General features: G+C 42.9%; 1 protein-coding gene across 6 annotated transcripts in view; it reads right to left on the reverse strand.

Moving 5' to 3' along the window:
* Positions 1 to 456: 456 nt before the first annotated feature.
* LOC147708006 (N-acetylglucosamine transporter UNC93A-like) overlaps positions 457 to 20,084 on the reverse strand; it is a 265,815-nt gene continuing 246,187 nt past the window's right edge. Inside the window, exons 7-9 of one of the 6 annotated variants that reach the window (XR_015296633.1) lie at positions 9,766 to 9,897; positions 5,296 to 6,394; positions 457 to 2,194 (exon numbers count right to left, since the gene is read on the reverse strand). Coding sequence is in view for 1 of the 6 variants with exons in the window: in XM_086926816.1 (XP_086782942.1) it covers positions 6,123 to 6,394; positions 9,766 to 9,897 (404 nt within the window). In the remaining 5 variants the exon portion in view is untranslated. Of the gene's footprint in view, positions 6,395 to 9,765; positions 9,898 to 20,084 lie in introns of all 6 variants that reach the window. The other 5 variants (XR_015296632.1, XR_015296631.1, XR_015296630.1 and 2 more) reach the window with 5 other exon arrangements.

The raw sequence follows: 20,084 nt of genomic DNA on the forward strand, positions 1-20,084 counted from the left end.
GGCTGGAACAAAAGATCTCCAACAAAGAGCGCCTACTGCGCCCGTCGGACATTGCAGCGCCAGTCTGACGAGGAGCAGGAGACCAATGATGAAGCATGACACCTAAGCTTCTGGGTGTGTGAGGTCTCCTAGTTCCAACAAGGGAACACCCCGTTCCCTGCTCTTGCTTTAATCCAGATTCACACACACATACCTCCTTTGTTGTCCCCGGGGAACTTTGTATTCTTTTTTGCTTAACAACAAAATCTTCTAACATGTTTCAAAAAAGTGTTGCAATATATGAATCAGGATACAAAACCAGGCACAATGTTTTTTTAAAAAATGTTGTTACAATTGCAATAGTCTTTCGTTTGGTGTCACAGAAGTTCTCCAAAATCCATCACCGTGCACCTATACATGCACTTTAGGGAATTGGTTTCACTAGTCAGCTGTAACATAAGCAAGCAGGGACAAAGCCAATAGGTCCGGTGTTTAATTGTGTCGATTATTTCATATAGATACATTAATGGATTAACAAGTTTCATACAAGGAGTGATACACGATGACATGATCACATAAAAATCATAACATATGTTGTTAAACGTTTATATTGTTAGTTATAATGCGGCATATAAGAAAGATTGGACATGCACATATAAAAAGTAAACTGTGATGTAGATGAAATAAGAAAACACTGTGTACATTGCTTTGTTATACATTACAATGTGTTTATTATTTGTAGTCACATTTTCTATGTGCAAATCTGGTTGGAAAGTGTCTGGGTGGCTCTCAGGTGGAAAGACTCTATTGAGGTAGATATTGAACAGAAGTTCTCAAGCTTGAGAAGAAGAATTACCAAACGGGCCTCTGGATATGATGGGTATTTCCCCCACGTTGATTCTTGAACTGCTGCTGCACACATTGTACCACTTCTGGGAGAATGAGGAAGCATCGCCTCCAGCTGGGCTCTGAGTTAGGGACTCAAGCATCCCTGCAGTACCATTATTCTAAGTTACACAAACTTGGTGATCACCTTTTCACTATGCACAAGCCAACACAAATGGTACTATGTTGTGTGGCAAGAAATCTAGGATGCGATGGAACATGCAGGGTGCTTGGTGGAAAAGTAGATTGAAAGGGAGCTCCATCTTTCATTGCACGCACAGAACAAGTATGACACAAGAGTTGTCACTGATTATGTCACCTTGAATGTTATTACCCAAGGGGATTACTATGATGACTTCTTTCTGTCTTCTGTTACAGGACATTATACTGACTACTTCGCCTTGTATTATATGAAAGAATGCCCTTCATCTGATTACTACACCATGAATTAGAATCCAGAAGGGGATTATGCTAATTACTTCGTAAAGCATTATATTACAGAAGGGGCTACGTCTAACTTCTTCACCCTCTGAGGGGGAGCCAGTTTAATGGAGAACTGCTTCAACTTCTGTTGAGGTCATCAAATGACTTTTGTTCCAAAATAAAGATCCGTTTGCATGAAGCAAGATCAGTGCCCATATTTAAAGTATGAGGGTAGATATGTGGCAGACACAATCTCACCTTAGTATGTGCCTCAAGCAAAACTACGCCGTCCAAGTTTTACACTATATTTTCCCATATACTGACACTCCATAATAGAAATGTTCCAATTAAACCTAAACTATCTGGGACACAGAGCAAATGATTTATTAAAATCAAATCATACGTGTGTATACCCTTTTAGAAATCAACGTTCAGCTCCAGAGTTCAGTGCACATGGTTTTGGCCGTTTCTTATCGCAATTGTGGGCCAATTTTGAGGCCAGATGGGTCCTTTTATAATGTTGCTCTCCACTTTTCCCACTTTTCTAGCTATCTGGTCTCTAATGGGGCTGCTTTCATATGCCCTGGCCGGGCCTATTTTTTGTCCCAGTGCGACGCCGGTAGCTATTAAAGGTGTTGGACCCAATTGCTGCTCTTATACAGTTTTTGGGCAGAAATCATTGGCCTTCAGCTTGACTCATGGTTATTTAAAATATCTGAACATGATGTTGGAAGTCTTTCGCCTGAATTATGGAATGTAGTCAGCCCTGACTGGTGCACTCCAAAATGGTTCAGTTGGTACGAATTTTGCAGTATTCACTGCCATATTTAGATATTCGGAAAAAGGGAAAAGGCTGGGTCCTGTCTCTGACCGGCCTGGACCACTCTTATGAAATAAACAAAACAAGCTGCCGGGCAGTAACATTTCTAAGAAACAAATGCACACCTAGTACAATGAATTGCTAGGCTCACAAACCATTTGTGTTTGGTCACTTGTTTTTTTATATGAAAAGATTATAAGCAATTATTTTGGCATCGAAGGATACACCACCACATTTACAGAGGTTCACAAATGCATTGAAAAACCATATACAATACATTCCATCAAATCATACACATATAACAAATGTGATAACAATAAATATAGACAACTGTGCAATGCCTCAAAAAATAATTACGTCGTTGAGGCACCAATCCTGAATAAACAAGGAACAAGTGGACTGGCAAGATGACAAACTAGCCTACTTGTTTCCACCACCACTAGATACACATTTCAATTTGTCGTATGGTGCGTAAAAAAGGAAGACACAAAGACTATACAGCAGTGTAGAATTGCGTGAATTCTATTCCTATTACGCCTTGCTAGTTCAGTATCTGGGTGGAGCAGAACGCGGACGCGTTTCGAACCCGTTCAATGAGTTAAGGGTTCTCCTCAGGACATGGATTGGGGAGGTCGTTGTCGCTGTGAATTAAGTTAAAAAAATGGTATCAATGACAGGCTGACTACCAACTCACTAAAACTCAAACATCGCAAAAGAACGTGCGGGTACCTTATACTTGGGATGCCAGGATACTCCCTGTAAATAAGATTACATAATCCCAGTTATATTCAGTTTTGTGTGAAGCCCAATGGGCCACCATGTACACAATAATTAAATATCGCCACATACCTCGATGTATAAAACACAAAAAAGTGTTTGGGGTGCCAGTGCGTTTAAAGTCAGTTTATATTTTGATGCGCCTGTGGGAAGTAAACAAACCTTCTTGTTACCATCCCGGTTTTTACAGCACCGACTTAAATCTCAACACAAGAATGTTAGTAGGAATGGATTTATAGCTCAAGTAGGCTAGTTTGTCATCTTGCCAGTCCACTTGTTCCTTGTTTATTCAGGATTGGTGCCTCAACGACGTAATTATTTTTTGAGGCATTGCACAGTTGTCTATATTTATTGTTATCACATTTGTTATATGTGTATGATTTGATGGAATGTATTGTATATGGTTTTTCAATGCATTTGTGAACCTCTGTAAATGTGGTGGTGTATCCTTCGATGCCAAAATAATTGCTTATAATCTTTTCATATAAAAAAACAAGTGACCAAACACAAATGGTTTGTGAGCCTAGCAATTCATTGTACTAGGTGTGCATTTGTTTCTTAGAAATGTTACTGTCCGGCAGCTTGTTTTGTTTATATTTAGATATTCAGCAGGTTATATAGTGTCAAAAGATACTCAGTCCCTCTAGTCTGCTAGCGCCGGGACACCTCTCCTGAGTTAGCTATGCGCTCTATAAGAGACCATTGATTGCTTGATTGGTTGTTATCTGGGGATTTCTTTGCATCTGCCTGTGCTGATGCGATAGCTGCTCTTTCTGCAAAACTCAATGTTAAGCGAACTACCTTGTGTTGAAGCCCACAACGCATTCTTTATTTTCTCAGAAGCAACTCCCAATCCAAAAGTCCTGATGTGCATAGAGCTCTCACCTGCACGTGTGGGCCACTGTTGAATGGAAAATTAGAATTTTGAGGACTGTCCTTTATAAGGACGACCTCCCACTATATTAAAGGTAGCAGCCATGAGGTGGCTAGGCCATCAGCGATGACTGACCACAGGCAAAGTCAGAAGGTTGTCCCCCTCTGTTCAACTATAGGTTCACCGACTCAAAATGAAGCAGAGAGACTACAGGTCTGTTGGGACAAGAGCTTCACCAATTATTGATGGAGCTTTTGCTCCACCAGTCCCTAAATTAGCCCCAGGGTTTGCAACAAGGTCAATGAATTGCTTTCATGAGTATGAAGACTGTTTCAATGATGGTATTCTCTCACAAGACGGTATTTTTAATATTGTGCTACAAACATATCATATATTCACTACCACAATACCGTGTAGGTAAGTATGTTTAGAGACGTACACGTTTTATTTTTCTTAATGGCACATACATGTACGTTGGTGATATTTATCTTAAATGTATGTAGATGTGGAATTAAGAGTATTACATCTATACTTACATAGGTAGTTTAAACTCACCCCAACAGTAGTGTGGAAGTCAATATTTTGGCTACAATATCTTTGTAGAACAATGTTTTCCTACACAATATCATCACATAAAACCACAATAAAATTTGCAGTATTGATAGTTACCATACCATCATTATACCTTTATTTTATGAACGCTAATATTTTTAACTTATGAAATGTGAGTCTTTGGAGAAAACAAGTAATTACAGCTACAACACTGTAAATTTGTAGCACTGACATTATGCATCAGAAGACTGTAAATATGCATTTTTTCCAAAGTTTTATATAGTGTGAACTTGACCCGAAGGTATGAGAGAGCTTTAAATGAGCAATAGTTGCATTACAGAGGGACATATTCATTTTTTGTTAGGCACAGGGTGATTCAGGGCCCCATTAGGATGGCGGGTGGATCACCCTCGCCGGTACGGTGAAAGACCGTCTGCTGCTTTTCCAACGGTCGACTTGTCGACCGGGCAGAAAATATGCATAACATGGTGGCGGTGTCTGCAAGACACCGCCATCCATATTATGATGCAGGAGGCAATTGGCCTTTCCATGGCGGAGACTCCGCCATGGAAAGGCATGCGGTCTTTACAACGTGGCAGGCACCGCGAGGTGCCTGTCACCTTGTGCATGCAAATGCACAACGTGCATTCCCAGCTTTATGGCTGGCGGTGCTGTGAGCACTGCCCGCCACAATGCTGGGAATGGGGTAAGCCACGGTGGCAATGGCATCCTAATTGTAAGTGTGGGACTCCTGCACCCCTGGCGGAAGGTCCCACATACAGTTATGGTGGCGGGTGGACCTTATCCGGCCGCCATCGTAATGGTGCCCTAATTGATTTGCCCAGAATCACAGGATGTTAGGCGCCCCTGCCAAGTCTCACACCCGGCTCCGCAGCACTGAGGTTGACTACTCTAGCCGTAAGGCCACATCCTCTCCCGTTGTATTAAGGCAGATGTAGCTTTTTCCATGTGAATATGAGTCTGCTGTACTTAAAATCTACCAACTGCAGTATAGTGTGCATGTGTTGATACAATTTTTTTTCTAGATCAAATGCATAACATATTACTAAAGCAATTGTGCCTGGAGTGCACAGTAGCTCCCAACTCTTCACTGAAGTTAATTGGCAATCTTTCACGTGATTATTGTTGTAGTCAAAAATTAATGGGTGAATATTTTACTCAGTTGAAGTTAATATCTTCAAGTGATGAACTGCACAAGAACGTATGCCTATTCCATAAATCAAAAAGCATACATACCTCAATACATTTCAGATACGATTGAGTGGACTAATACTTCTGTGCCATAAAAATCTTTGATTTCGTGATTCATGCAGTCCATGCTTTTTGGGTATATTTATACGGTCCGACATCTTGAATCCTGAAGGTGTTTCAAGTGAAATACTTTTGCATAATAACATGTGATATAATATATGGTTTAAATAGACGTTTCTATGCCAGGTGAAAAAGGTCATGGTTAGTACAATGGCAAGGCAAAACCATTAATTGGGGACGGATAACATTTTTTAATGCATGTAGATTTCTTTCTGAACGACTGTATGCATTGTGGATAACGTCAAGGTCCATTCTGTGCAAAAGTGCATTAAAATGTCTAGATAAAAACTCAAAATTTGACTTTAATTGCAAAATATGCACAATCTGAAAATGTTGCCACATAACAGGCATTTTTTTCCTCGATAGTTTAGTCATTCCTACCACAGAATTTGGTCTTCAACTACTGCATAATTCCAGTGCCCAGTATTACAATAAATCACATTTTTAAAAACCCTGGAATCCAAGGTCAAGATGACATGTCTACATGGCGGTTTGCAAGTCATATGGATATGTCTTTTCCTCATTTGTCATGTCTCGACGATCTGTTGGTGGATTCTTCTTTGCTTCTCTATGTTCAACAACTCCGTACGTCACCATGGCCACCACCAGCACCGCCAGCACAATGTACAGCTTCACAGAGACGCAGAGGAACGTGCTGTATGCGTAGGCTATTACAAAACCCAAAGACTCCCAGAGACGATAGTTTGCAAAGGCTGCCTCCTTGTGGTCATCAAACAAACAGCCGTAGAGAGCTAAAGGAGACAAGATGCAAGCTGTAACATTTCACACTGGACTTTTAATACTGAAGATTTCTTAATTTTCATAGAGGAATCATTTCCCCTTCTGTACTTTCATATTCGTCTATAAAGTGTTATAATATGGTGCAAAATTATATTGACAATGTGTCAAGATGTAGTAGGTTAGCCGGTGTTTGGCAATGTTTGGATAACATTTAAACGGGGTACAAGTACAACACACATGAAGTTCTAAACACAACACATGACATCTCCTACAATATATTCGTCCTGTATTCTCCAGCTGTTGCCATTAAGGTGTCCTAATCAGTAGTCTCATGATGGAGTGTTAGGAAAAATCTAAACGGTCCTATGGGATGGAAGAGATGCCCTATGTGTGATGGATATGTTCAGATATGGAACCCATGCTCGCTCTTCCCTAGCGCTCAAACTGCATCTCACTGATGAGGTGCAACAATGCTGGAACTGATCTGTGGTAGCTTTTGTTAGAGAGTGCAACATAGGTGTTTGGACTAGGCTATCCCAGTGCTTAATTTGAACTGGTGATTTCCGGTACTGAGCATCGCACTTAATCATCAACACAGGCGCTTTTAATAGGCACCAGTTAAGGACACATTCATATACGGGGAGATTAGGGGCCAGATGTAGGTGGCCAAATACCGGTCGGTAACGGCCGATTTCGGACATTACGGGCCTGTATTTGGAGTTTTAGATGTAGGGGGCTTAAAAATGACTGATTCAGTAAATTTACCGAATCGGTAAATTTACCGATTCTGTAAATTACCGAATCGGTAAATTTACCGAATCGGTAATTTGAGATGTAAGTGGCACTGAAAACAGTGCCACAGGGCCTTAAGGATTCGTTATTTACCACCAACTATGAGTTGGTGGTAAATAACGAATACCTGTGTACATGCAAATCTGTGCATGTACACCTGTGCCATGTGGCACACATACATGCCCTAAGGGCATGTATGTGTGTCACATGGCACACAAGCCTGAATCAGGGGTTTAACAGGGAGTCAAAGTGACACCCTGACACCCTTGACTATTCAGTAAGTTTACTGAATCGGTATTTACCGATTCGGTAATTGCCGTTGATTCCTATGGGCCTCAAGGCCCATAGGAATCAATGGCAATTACCGAATCGGTAAATACCGATTCGGTAATTACCGAATCTTAACGATTCGGTAGTTGTTACCGAATATTTACCTACAGGGCATTTACCGATTTGTAAATACCGAATCGGTAAAATTCGGTATTTACAAATCGGTAAATGCCATTTACCTACATCTAGCCCTAAGTGATTTGCCCAGAATCACAGGATGTTGAGCCGACGCTCAAACCTGGTTCACCAGCTCTGAAGTCGACAGCTCTGGCCATTACGCCACATCATCTCACTACTTTCATGGTTAGTAGTTGTTTATGTTTTAGGAGGTTCTAACAGAAGTAACGGGCTAGTGCAAGCTGCCACCTGACGAGAGCCCTGGCACTTATTTCTTTTTACTAATTAACCAACGGACGATCCCTGTTAGAGCAGGAACAAGACTGATTTGCACAAGAATGTTTTTGGGCAAAAGCAATGAACTGTAATTCTAATAAACTATTATCAATGACTGGGATGGATTCAAGCTTTCCACCCATCACCTTTTTTGTTTCCTTCGTGAGACACTCATACTGTTATTGATATGCCCAGATGGGGATTCCGTGCTCACTACCAAAGGACTCAAGGGGCACTTCACTGATGAAGGCTACCTAAGCCCAAATCGGCCTAGGGTAGCTTTTTTCAACCGTTACATCAATTTGTCTGACTGTTCACAATTCGTGGAGAAAACCACCAAGGCCTATTCGGTCTGGGAGGGGAATTCCAAGAACTATTCAGCTCACCAAAAAGAACGATAAAAGCCACAACCAGCTCTTGCGTGGCTACGTTTGTGTGAAGGTGTGATGTTAGGCAATTCCTATCTTTGGGAAATGTTTTTTAAACTTTATCATTTTATCCAATAGTGTATCTGAGGAAATGTAATTAAAAATATTAGTGGCAAAGTTGCTCCAGATGACAGCTCAGGGCTAGCAAGAACACAGATGCTGTCTTATCACAGTGCTGCACATATTGCATTCCTCACAATCATAAGTCCCAACCAGAACATCTTAAAGCAGGGAATACAATCACACATTAGTCGAGTGGCGGCTATAATGCTTACCTGCTGCCGCTCTTAGCTAAGTGCAGTTCCAGACCAATAGAATGTATTCTTCAATGTATCCTTCACTCTTAACTCTGCTTGGCTGTTGCCAACCAATCAGCGTGAAGGGGTGTTTTACAACATTGAAAGTGTATTGTATGGCTGAGGGATGAGGAATGAGAAGTAGAAATGATGAATGAGGAGTAGCGATGAGAATTAAGGATGATGGATGAAAAGTAAGAATGATGGATGAGAAGTTGGGATGATGAAAGATGGATGAAAAATAGGGATGATGAAAGATGGATGAAAAGTAGGGGTGAGAAGTAGGGATAATAGATGGCAACAGGGCCGGAGAGGCTGTAGCGGGCACCGGGCAATCCCCCGGTGCGTCGCATGGATGGGGGCCGATCTTGGGCCCCTGGGGGATGTTTTTGTTACAGGCCCGTTGTTGCAGCGTAGCTGCAAAATAGGCCCTGTAACAAAATCGTCAGAAACCGGCCCAGACAAAGAGCTCGGCCGCACCTACGAACCCCGGGGGGTTGGGGCCGGCTAAGCACTTTGTCAGGGCCGATTTTGGTTCCCAGTCTGGCCCTGGGATGATGGATGAGAAGTAGGGATGATGAATGAGAAATAGGGATAATGGATGATGAATGTGTAATAGGGATGATGTATGAAGGATGAGAAGTAGGGATTATGGATAAAAAGTAGGAATGGTGGATGAGAAGTAGGGATGAGAAGTAGGGGCGATGGATTAGAAGTAGGGATGATGGATGAAAGGTAGGAATGATAGATAAGAAATAGGAATGAATAGTAGGGGTGAGGGATGATGGATGAGACATAGGGATGGTGATAGGAATAAGAAGTAGGGATGATGGATAAGAAGTATGGATTATGGAGGAGAGGTATGGATGATAACTAGGAATGATGGATAATAAATAGGGATGAGAAGTAAGGGTGATAGATGAGAAGTTTGGATTATGGATTAGAAGTAGGAAAGATGGCCAAATAATAGGTATGAAAACTAGGGGTGAAAAGTGTGTCCTAGGGATGCTAGATGAGTAGTAATGATAGATTAGAAATATGGATGAGAAGCAGCGATGATGGATGAGAAGTAGGGATGAGGAGGGAGGAATAAGGATGTCCTAAAATGGATGCTGTAGGTCCGAAATGGTCTTTGAAACTCACCATTTGTTTGTGTTTGCCAGACAGCATCCGCCATGCCCCAGAGAGCAGGGAATATAAAGAAGACAGCAAACTGGTCAGGGTGGGGTTTCCATAAAAGCAATGATATTATGCAGGCGACATTTGTAACTGTAGCTGTGTTCAAAAGAAGAAAAGGGACATGTTAGAGAATGCAGGTATAGCGTAATGACTAAACTGCTCAATTCCATTTCATAATGAATAGATTAAAACATTGAATAAAAACGTGTATGGGATGTATGCCTTAAGATCTGGCTAGAGAGAATTTTAGCTTTGTACCAGACCTTGCACCATCAATAAACAATGCACAAATAAACTGGCGATGGGTCAACCATCACTGCGCCATTGCTAGTAGCAAGTGTCACCCATAATTTGATCAAACCACACCGCAGCACTTCAGAGATGTAATTATCAGTCATAATGTATGGAGCGTTTCACCTTTTCGTAATATGGTGAATCCATTAGTGAAGTCAGGTGTGTAACAAAGGCCTCTGCAGGTTAAGGAAGCCCCCAACATTTCATGGGGCCTCCTGTCCTTCTGAGGGATCATATTCAGTTCCAGACCGAGGAGGTGCCGCTCATCTGGAGGGGGACCCCATCCTTTTGTATTACACCACTGAGTCAGGTGTAGGAGTCCACATTTCAGGACAGGCATTGAATGGCAAATAAGTCTGTGACGCCATCAATGCCCACATCTAATCAGGTCTGATGTGGTGGAAGAGAGCACCACTGCAGCAACCAGGCCCCTTGGTGGCATGCACCACTGGCTAAGGAGTTAATTGTACTGCTAAGACCCTCCACTCAGATATTTCATGTATTGGATGGAGAATAGATCAGCAGAGAGCACCTCTGGCAACCTGGTGGGCGAATAACCCCCTATCTTCACCCTTCCTGGCAGTGGCCAACCTCTCTATCTGCTGCAGACTTTACAATTGCAGTTCTGTGAAATTGTCCACGCTCAGACTGGCATATAGAGCAATTGATAGTAACAATGGGGGGAGGTAGAGTATAGAGATAGGATTCTCACTCCACGGGCACTGATAATTAAACAAAAAGAATCCTACTCCGAGTGCAGGCCCCTGGGATTGGGGCCACTCAGTGTTGTGAAAAATACCCCTCACACACCAACAGGCCCCTTGGCGTCATGCTTCATCATCGGGGCCTTCGCATCCCGCTAAAGGGATGCGGCGTGCTACGACCAGCGACTACGCGGGAGCACTGTCAGAATTGACTATGTGTGGTGTGTGTAAGGTGTAAGTGAAGGGGTATTGGAGGATGTGAGTGAAGGGTGTGGTGAGAGTTAAAAAGTACCTGGCTAGTAGGTTCTAAAAAAACTTTATTCAAGACCTCCAGCTGGTACTGGTAAAAGAAGTGCAAAGTGAGGTTTAGTTGTCTTTATTATGGACATTACCTCTGGTGTGCGTCGACATGTTTCGGAACTTGGTGTTCCTTCTTCAGGACGGGGGCACAACTTCCCAACCCTACTCACGTTTTTTTACAAAAAAGACTTTTTGTCTAGGTAATACAAAAGTGAAGATATTTACAGTGAAGAAAAGGCTATAGTGTGCCTACAGCGGTATTGGTTCATGCAGTTGCATGACTCATTGTTAATGATTTATCCCGCTTCATGAGCATATCCAGAAACGTCAGGGTGGGATGATGGATTTGTAATAAAATCCGCCAGAGACTGCCTCCTCCTACCACCCAGCGCTGCTCCGCGTGTATTTACAAGTTCTAAACTTCTCCAATTTGCAAACATGGACCAGATTTTTAATGATCTCACTAATTAATAGGGGGCACTTTATTTTGCGGTTTGAAACTATTATCTGTCCCAGTCTGATAGCAGCAGCATTCACAGCTACATCATAAATAGACCATTCAGGGTAGTAAAAATAAAAACAGTCTTCTATACCCATTCCTTTATGTCTAATAATCACCAACATTAAGCATCTTGAATGTTCCATGGTTTGATGATGTCTGCTTGGGTTTGAGACCCATTGTGGCATCATCCACCCAATGGATCCTTTAAAAACAATGGGTGAAGATGAGTACATTTTGAGAAGTTGTACATGAGCTACATGTGAAGAGGCTACTTTAGTGGTTCTTAGCCTGTGATCCGGGGACCCGAGTGCCTGCGACACCCAATCAGGGGCTCTCAAACAGTTTAGAAACTTGAATGATATTAACAGCTTAAGAAAGTGTATATAAAAAAGCAAAATGTAAAAATTTAAATTTTAAAATCCTCTGTAAATGGAAAGAAATTGGAAATTGGAGGTTAAACATTAAGTTTGTATCCTCAGACTGATTGATTGGGAGCAGTGCAAGTGTTAGGAATCAATAGTATTCCTAAGGCTAGGGGTGAACATTGAGGCATATAATACAAGATGTTTTCCACGTGAGGGGTAATTTAGAGATGGTCCCTAAAGAAAGTAAGAAGCTGTCTCTCGCAAGACATTGCTTGGCTTACTTCCTGACTGACTCGTAGTGATGCCCCCTTCTTCCTTTCCCGCAATCCAGTATTCACTGCTGGCATTCTCATACCCCGAACTGCAGATTCCTGAGCTTGTCCATGAGTTCCGCTCTTTCTTGCTGGTAAGTGCTTGTGCAGTCCACTCCTCGTTCCTTATTCGGAGTCGGGTTACAAGCATTAACGTTTTTTATGCTACGTGCTTTGGCGTTTCGCTAGTCTCTCCTCCCCTTCGGAGCGGACAAGTAGGTGTTTGCTTTGTTTTGCTGGTGTTTAGCTGCTCCGCTCTTGTTTGCCCTCTCGGGAGCCAGACAGCTGACCTTGCCTTTTTTTTTGCCTGCACGTTGCGGTTCCGCTCCTTATGCTCGTTGAGGTTGGACTGCACGCCTAGTTTTACCGTTTGCCATATACCTTTTTGTAGTTCCCCACCAGTGCAGGCTTTGTTTTTTTTCCTCCGTGAGTGCGTGGCTGTTCCGCCCTTTCTGAATACCCCTTCCCCTTAGGGCCGGACAACACGCATTACCGCCATTGGTTGTTTGAGCATGTTAGTCCCTATATCTGTTGTTTTTGGAGCCGCTTTACAACACCCGGACTCCTACATATAGTGTCCTATGCTCCCTTGAATACGGACACTATCCCTCCTTATTATCTAACATTGCTCCTTTACCCCCTTAGTTTGTGTTATCACCCACTAATCCCCAGACTAATTCTGAGTGAGTGAGTGAATGAGAGTGACCCAACCTGAAGTCTCATCACTGTGGACCCTTATCTTACCTGAAGAAGTCCTCTTCTTGACCTGCAAATAAGGGCGATTATCCTACGTGAGACTGCTGCTGAAGATTCCAACTCTGCTGCACAAGATCATAGTGGGGTGAGTGGTGCACAGAACGTTATATGCATTCATGTTTGTAAAAATTTCATGGCCTTGTGACTTTAAGATTCTAGTAGACTGTCCTTTTTGATTGCAGCGCTCATCTTCTCTGATCATCCTCATCGCAGAAATTCCTATTACATCCCATGGGGAAGAGTGGTGGCCACTCTATGGTTTATTTCCCACACTTTTAGAGAACAATTATCTGTGAGCACGTTTTACTAGTCCTCCAGGTGTTGTTTGCTAGAAGTGCTGGGAATCCTTCATCTTCGCTTCCGTGGAATCCTGCTTGTACCTGATGCATCAAACAGAATATAGTATGGATTATTGGTTGCCTCATCTGAATTTAGAAAAATTCCAATCTACAGAATAACATTAAAATTTAGATTTTGTTATATTTCTTTGTGAATTAAATAACATATCTAATCGTTTTGTGTTATTTTTTAGTGTATGCTTGTTTCCATATTTTTGTGTATAATTTTGTTATTCAAATCATCAAAATTGCTTATCCTGGGGTCACCAGATTCCAATAATGACTCAATGGGGGGTCCCAGGATTCCGATAATGATTCATTGGGGTTCCTCAAATGACAATAATGATTACGTTGGTGTCCTTAGAAGTCAAAAGGTTAAGACCACTGTTCGACAGGAAGGAGGCGGGATCTGAGGGGGAAGAAGCTTTTCCTTGCATCCAAAATGCAACCATGGTGAGAACACCCGATTCTGAACAGTGGGGTTTGAAGAGAGCAACCGTCACCCACCATCTTACTTAAATAAGTGCTGCCCTGCATGGGCAGGAGTGAAGACAGGCTAGGCAGTGCAGGCGGTGCATTCTCTCGCAGGTGGCCCTCCTGGTCATGACCATACAGCCATACCTGGCGAGAAGCCATCTTTGAGGCATCAGAACCAGTTGCAGGACTGTTCCTGCAGGGGGATTACAGACAAGGATTGGTTACAGGAGACAAGAGAAGGATTGCTGGCGCCTGAAGTAAGTGGGACTCCTGAGCCCTGCAGCTGCGTCCGCACACACAAAAGGGGAAGACCAGTAGTGGTTGGCAAAAAAAGGTTTGGACCTCAAAGCTTCACTGAGGCCAGTCTCTCCTCCAGCACTTGTCCATGCCCCTTTTTCCCATGTCCCACTTGGTCCTTTCTAGAGCTGGTTGAGCTTGTATCTGCCTTTGTTGACCTGTGGACTCTACTTGACAGTCATGAGCTTTCAAACAGTCTTCGCCTGCATATGGGTGAACTTTGGCTAGCTTTGCCTCATAAACTGTTAAACGTATCATGAGGTGCTCTTATTATATACATTTTATGTTGTTATCAAGTGGGAATTAAATGAACCATCATCTTCTGCAGATGGATAGTATACAGACTCGGACAGTTTATTTTGTATGCATGGGTGCACTATATTTTAGTCTCTCTGATTAAAACAAAAAATTTGCAAAACACAGAGGGTTCATTGTTCATTGCATGGAAATTCGAATAAAAATAAAGTCCACAGAGAAATCTAAAAACACAAAGGTTGCTTCTAAATTGCATGGAAATTCGAATAAAAATAAAATTCAACAAGATTTAAAGAATCGCATAGGGTTATTTGCTTACTGCACAGGAATTTGAATAAAAGTAATATCCTATAAGATATATAGAAGCGCAAAGGATTCTATTTTAACTCATCAACTCACTGCTAATAACTCCATAAAATCTCACCCGTTTATCTATAATTGTTATTGGCATTTGAATAGCACAGGGGCTATCAAAAGGCCTCATTACCTGTAAGCACCTGCCATTGGTATAGCATCACAGCTTTGACGCACATTCTGAGTGGGAAATGAAGGAGCTAGATTTGTTGCAAACAAATTAAAGACTGGATGCAAGAGAGCTGTATAGGCGTGTAACCTTAGCGTTTGGTGCTCACGCCATGACTCAGAGACTCACCTCGCATAATTTGAAATTAGTAGCACTTAAAGTCCTACAAGCCCCATACATGAAAGGGCACCACCTATCCAGACAGGAAAAAATCATAAAAGTACATGGTACCTGTAGGAAGCTGGCTCTGCATACACTATACAAAAGTAATGTATAGTGTGCACAGAGTCCAGTGGATCCCCAGAGGCTTTACAGAGATTAAAGTAGATAATATCTTACTCTCTTGTATTTGGTAGTGTGGTTGAGGAGTTTGCCTTATCTGTGGGCTGTATTAAGCATTTGTTGTACACACTCAGGCAAGAAATGATTGTACACACTCAAAGACTGAATCCAAGACCATTTGTTTTTGTATACAAATATTACTTTTCTATTTTTAGAACCAAGAGAAACTCAGTTGCAGGTAAGTACCAGTTTAAAATAGCAATAATTTTCAGGTACAATGGAAAGGTGTTTGCAAAAGCAATGAGAATACAGTGATAGTTAAAGTACTTGGTGGTGTAAATCAACAGTAGCAGTGATTTGGCAATGTACATGATAGACACTTAGGCCCTCACTATGATATCGGACCGCAACCAATGGCCTGTCAGTTGCGGTCCGGCCGACATCTAGTGTCGCGGTCCGACAGCTGCATCATGATGTGTGGTGGTCAGAGGCAGTGTGCGGGACTGACCAATGATTCCGACGGGCTGAATGAGTCCATCCTACCGTCGGTTGGAACGTAATTCCCCAAAATGGGGCAGTGCCATAGGGATTCTGATGTCCCTTTCAGACAGCCTTTCTATTGCAGTCCGGAAATGGACTTTAGGGACCCTTAGCAGGGCCCCCTGTGGCCTCCGCTATGAGGCTTGGGGGGCACCTGTGGTGCAACCCAAACATTCATGCTTAATGTGGCAGACACCATAAGGTGCCTGCCACATGGTGCATGGATGCTTAAAAAGTGTATTACTGTGTGCCGCAGCACAAGCCACAATAGGAAAAATGCACTTTCCGACTGCCTAGAAGGCAGCCCCATTATAATTTGGGAAGCGGGACCACGGATTCCTTGTCGGGGGGTCCCGTTTCCAACGCGTTGCCGGTCGGACGCTCGTGCAATTCTTAAGAATGCAGTGCAATCCTATGGGAGGAAAACAGTTATGCACATTTACTGGTAAGTACTCAATTTACACATCCAGTCTTCAGGGGTTTAGACCAACACTGGGCAAGGATCAGATAAAGTTAGGTACTGCACCACCAGCTGCACTGGGGTGGCTGGGTGCAGAGGTCACTGGTGCCCAATGTTAGTCGATGGAGACTGGGGGCACCCACACAGGTGCTGGTTGCAGGTTGGTAGCCGCAGTTTCAGGGCACAGGTCAGAGGGTTTATGCAAGTATGGGGGACACAAGGCCGCACCAAAGCTACATCACCAGCGGCACAGGATCGGCCGGGTGCAGGGTGCAAACACAGCGCCGGGCAGCCAATGCACTCCTATGGAGATTGTTCTTTTTGGAAAAAGGCTGCAGGCGTCGAACCGGAGGGTGCAGGCAAATAACCAGTGACAGCAAGGTAAATTGGGATGTTGGGGGTCACAGGGGTACCACTGGTCAATCTCTCCAAAGCCCAGGGGCTGTGAGTGCAGGGGTGCTTTTAGACATTGGATTCCTTCTTACTGGGCCCGTCAAGGTTGGGGGGGACCCATCGGATTCTCACTGCAGACGTAGTCATGGAGGTCTGGAGAGGTCAGTCAATACAGGATTTGAGGTCAGGGTCGCTGGGGAGACTTCACTGGACAGGTGAGCCACTTAGACTAGGGCTTTGGGCGTCAGGTGCTGAGTGAGCAGGACTCTCGAATCCAGATGGCACAGGAGTCCAAGGAGTTGAATTCTTCTGGACAGGTCCACTGTCCACGGCAGATTTGAGTCTTTTTTTGAAGGCAGCAGTTCTCCCGGGGATTTTAGAGGTCACTGGCTGCAAGACAGGTCGCCGGTTTGTTGCTGGCTCTTCAAAGCTAGAGACAGGCCGGTAGGGCTGGGCCCAAGGCGGTTGCTGTCTTCAGGCCTCTCTTCAGGATCGACTTCAATGATGTCTTCTTTCTTCTTAGGTCGTCGCAGATCTGAATTACTTGGTTCAGGGATGCCCCTAAAATACTCAACTTTAAGGGTGTTACAGGTAATAACAATGAGCTACTTACCTTTAGGGTGACTACACCCTCTATGTGTTTACTCCCTTTGGGGGGTGAACACATCACTAAACCTATTCGCTAAAATCCTTCCATGCAAAATGGAGGCATTTTAAAGGAGGGGGTCACTTCAACTCAGGACACCTTAGGGGTGGTCCTGGCTGAAAGAGGGCACACCTCTCCTGACTACTAATTTTCCTGCTGACCTTGCAGCCAAAAGTGGGGCTTGGTCAGGATAGCAGGCATCTCCCCTACCTGCGGAGGCCCTGGCTAGCACACCAAAGAGCAGGAAGCCTTTGAAGCTTACCGCCCTGAACGCTGTTCCAGTATTGGGGTAGGTGTGAAGCACCTCCACCCCAAGCAGGCTTTGTTTCTGTCCCAGATCTAAGTCTAAATTGAAGAGAGCCAGATAAGTGTATAAAAGAGAAATTAGAAATTCAAAAGCAGCTTTTCAACAGAATCGAATCTCCCAGTCACAGAACACCTTGCAAACCTTACTCGGTATCATCAGAAATACCAGGAAATTCAAGAAAAAAGTCCCACTCTCTCCACAACAAAATGTTAAAGTTTCCTTTAATTTTTCTCAACTAAAATTGCTTAATTGAAAGTAGCTCTCACCTATGAACCTTGTTCAACACCTATTTTCACCCCCAAAACAACTAACATATGGGACTCATTCAAGCAAATCAACACAGAAGAACTCTCCAAAATAGTAAAAGAAAAGCCATCCGCCCCATACTTCAGAGATATGATACCAGCCAAGAGAATCCAAGAGAACTTCAGCATTCTTTCTTCAAAAAAAGCTCACAATATTTGACACATCTCTATCCCAAGGTCGGTTCCCCTATGAATGAAAACTAGATCCCATATTTATTATACCAAGTGCTGACCCTGAAATCCTCAAAAAGTGAAAAAATGTGTTGCTCTCCAACTAAACAAACACATTAGCAATGAATGACTTACTTTCCAATGTCCTGTCTGGCTTAAATGAAGCTATAGCACTGAAGCTGCCACAGTGAAAATACTAGATGACCTGTATTGCTTTGTTGATGAAGGGGAAGACTGCCTTCCGGTCTGTCAGAAATATTCGCTGCCTTTGACAAGGTAGACCATTATCTCCTCCTTAAGATTCTGGAACTTAAAATGGGTCTCAGATGGCCAGCACTAAGCTGGTTTTTGCTCCTTCCTGATTGGCAGGTCCCAGCTCCTAAAAATGGGTTACCTCAGTAATGGAACAAAATTACCTGCAGTATTCTGCAAGCCTCCTCTCTCCCACCAATAGTTTTCAATCTGTATGTGGAACCACTCAAACTCACTTTAAACACCACTGGCACAAAACCTCACAAATACGCTGACGGCACACCGCTATATTTTAAACTATAATAGGTACAAAACTCACACGCCCTACTAAAAGGCATGGAAATAAATTCAGGATGGATGGGCTCACACTTTCTAAAATGGAATCCATCAAAAACGTCACTGAAATATCCCTTTAGCGGTTCGACCCAGCTCAGAGAAATATGTACAAATTTATTGATTTCACGTGACTCCACACCAACATTGGCAGCACAAGTTAACAAAATGACACAACCTGACAACTTCCACTTTCACTATCTTCAGGAAATCACACATCTTCTCTCCGATGACCAGCTACAATTAGCAGAACATGTCTTGATCATCTCACAAATTGACACAGAGAATGCCATCCTAGCAGGATTTCCCACATCAACACTGCTCCCCTCAAAGCCATCTTCCCTTCCATTGCAGAATAATCTTGGTAAAAATAGATATGACTATATATTCCCAATGCTGCTAGACCTCGATTGGTTACCTTGAGGCACAATACAAGTTCAAGCTACGCTGCATCATCTTCAAAGCCTTTCAGTACAACAACCAACATGCTTAGCCAACTTCCTCACTTTGTCCGGAGGAATCAAACTATCCCGAAGCTAGACCTCATTGACTTTATAAACACCTAAATCCAAGTATGCTGTAGCTCTGAAGCAATCCATTTCTTGAGCCACACACAGTTTTTGGAACTCCCTACTTCTTGACCTAAGATGCAGCCATGAGGTTGTATCTTCCAGGAAAGACCTCACGAATTTCACTCTTCAAATCTAACCTGTACATTGATTAAACAAGCTTCTTGGCAGCCCATACAGATTATAACATTCCACACGGGCCACACGCATTTTCTTACTATCTGAATAGATTACATAACTTACATTAAAGCATTTAATATTGTTGACCTCACCTTCTTCAATCCAACCATCAATCCCCCCCAGCCTTCTCCCCTTCACATTTCTTGGTGATCCTTGACATACTCATGTAAAATTGTTGGTTCTATGGAAAGAGCCATAATACCTGTGCAGTGACAAGGCGCTATACAAAAACTTCAAATAAGTAAATACATAAATACATTTTTAAAATGCAGTAGCTCCTCGGAGCACTGTTTACTCTCGCTGAGGTCTAAAGTGGCAATTCACAAGGGGAAACTGTCCAATGGAATAAGTAACCATAACTACAAGTAACAGATGAATGGTTTGTGACTTGGTCCATCGCAATATAGCATAAATAGGATAAAATATATTTTCAGGCAGAATAGCACACACCAGTTCAATACACAGTTCAAGAATAATTGACGCTTTGGGCTGTTCAGTATCTCTGATGCAAAATATGATTCAGCCCCCTACTCATCTGGGCAGGAGGGGCCCGAAGAAAACACCAAAGGCTGTTCAGCATCATCAATCAACTGTAACAGTTATAAATGGTATGGAGTGAAAATATCTCTTTGCCTCACTCTTGGGTCCAGTAGTGATGAATGAGTTTCAACCTGTTCATTACAAGATGTAACATCTCACAGCCAACCCCAGTGTTTCGGGATA

This window comes from Lissotriton vulgaris, chromosome 6 (assembly GCF_964263255.1).
Source record: "Lissotriton vulgaris chromosome 6, aLisVul1.2, whole genome shotgun sequence".
In the NCBI taxonomy this organism is placed as follows: Eukaryota; Metazoa; Chordata; class Amphibia; order Caudata; family Salamandridae; genus Lissotriton; species Lissotriton vulgaris.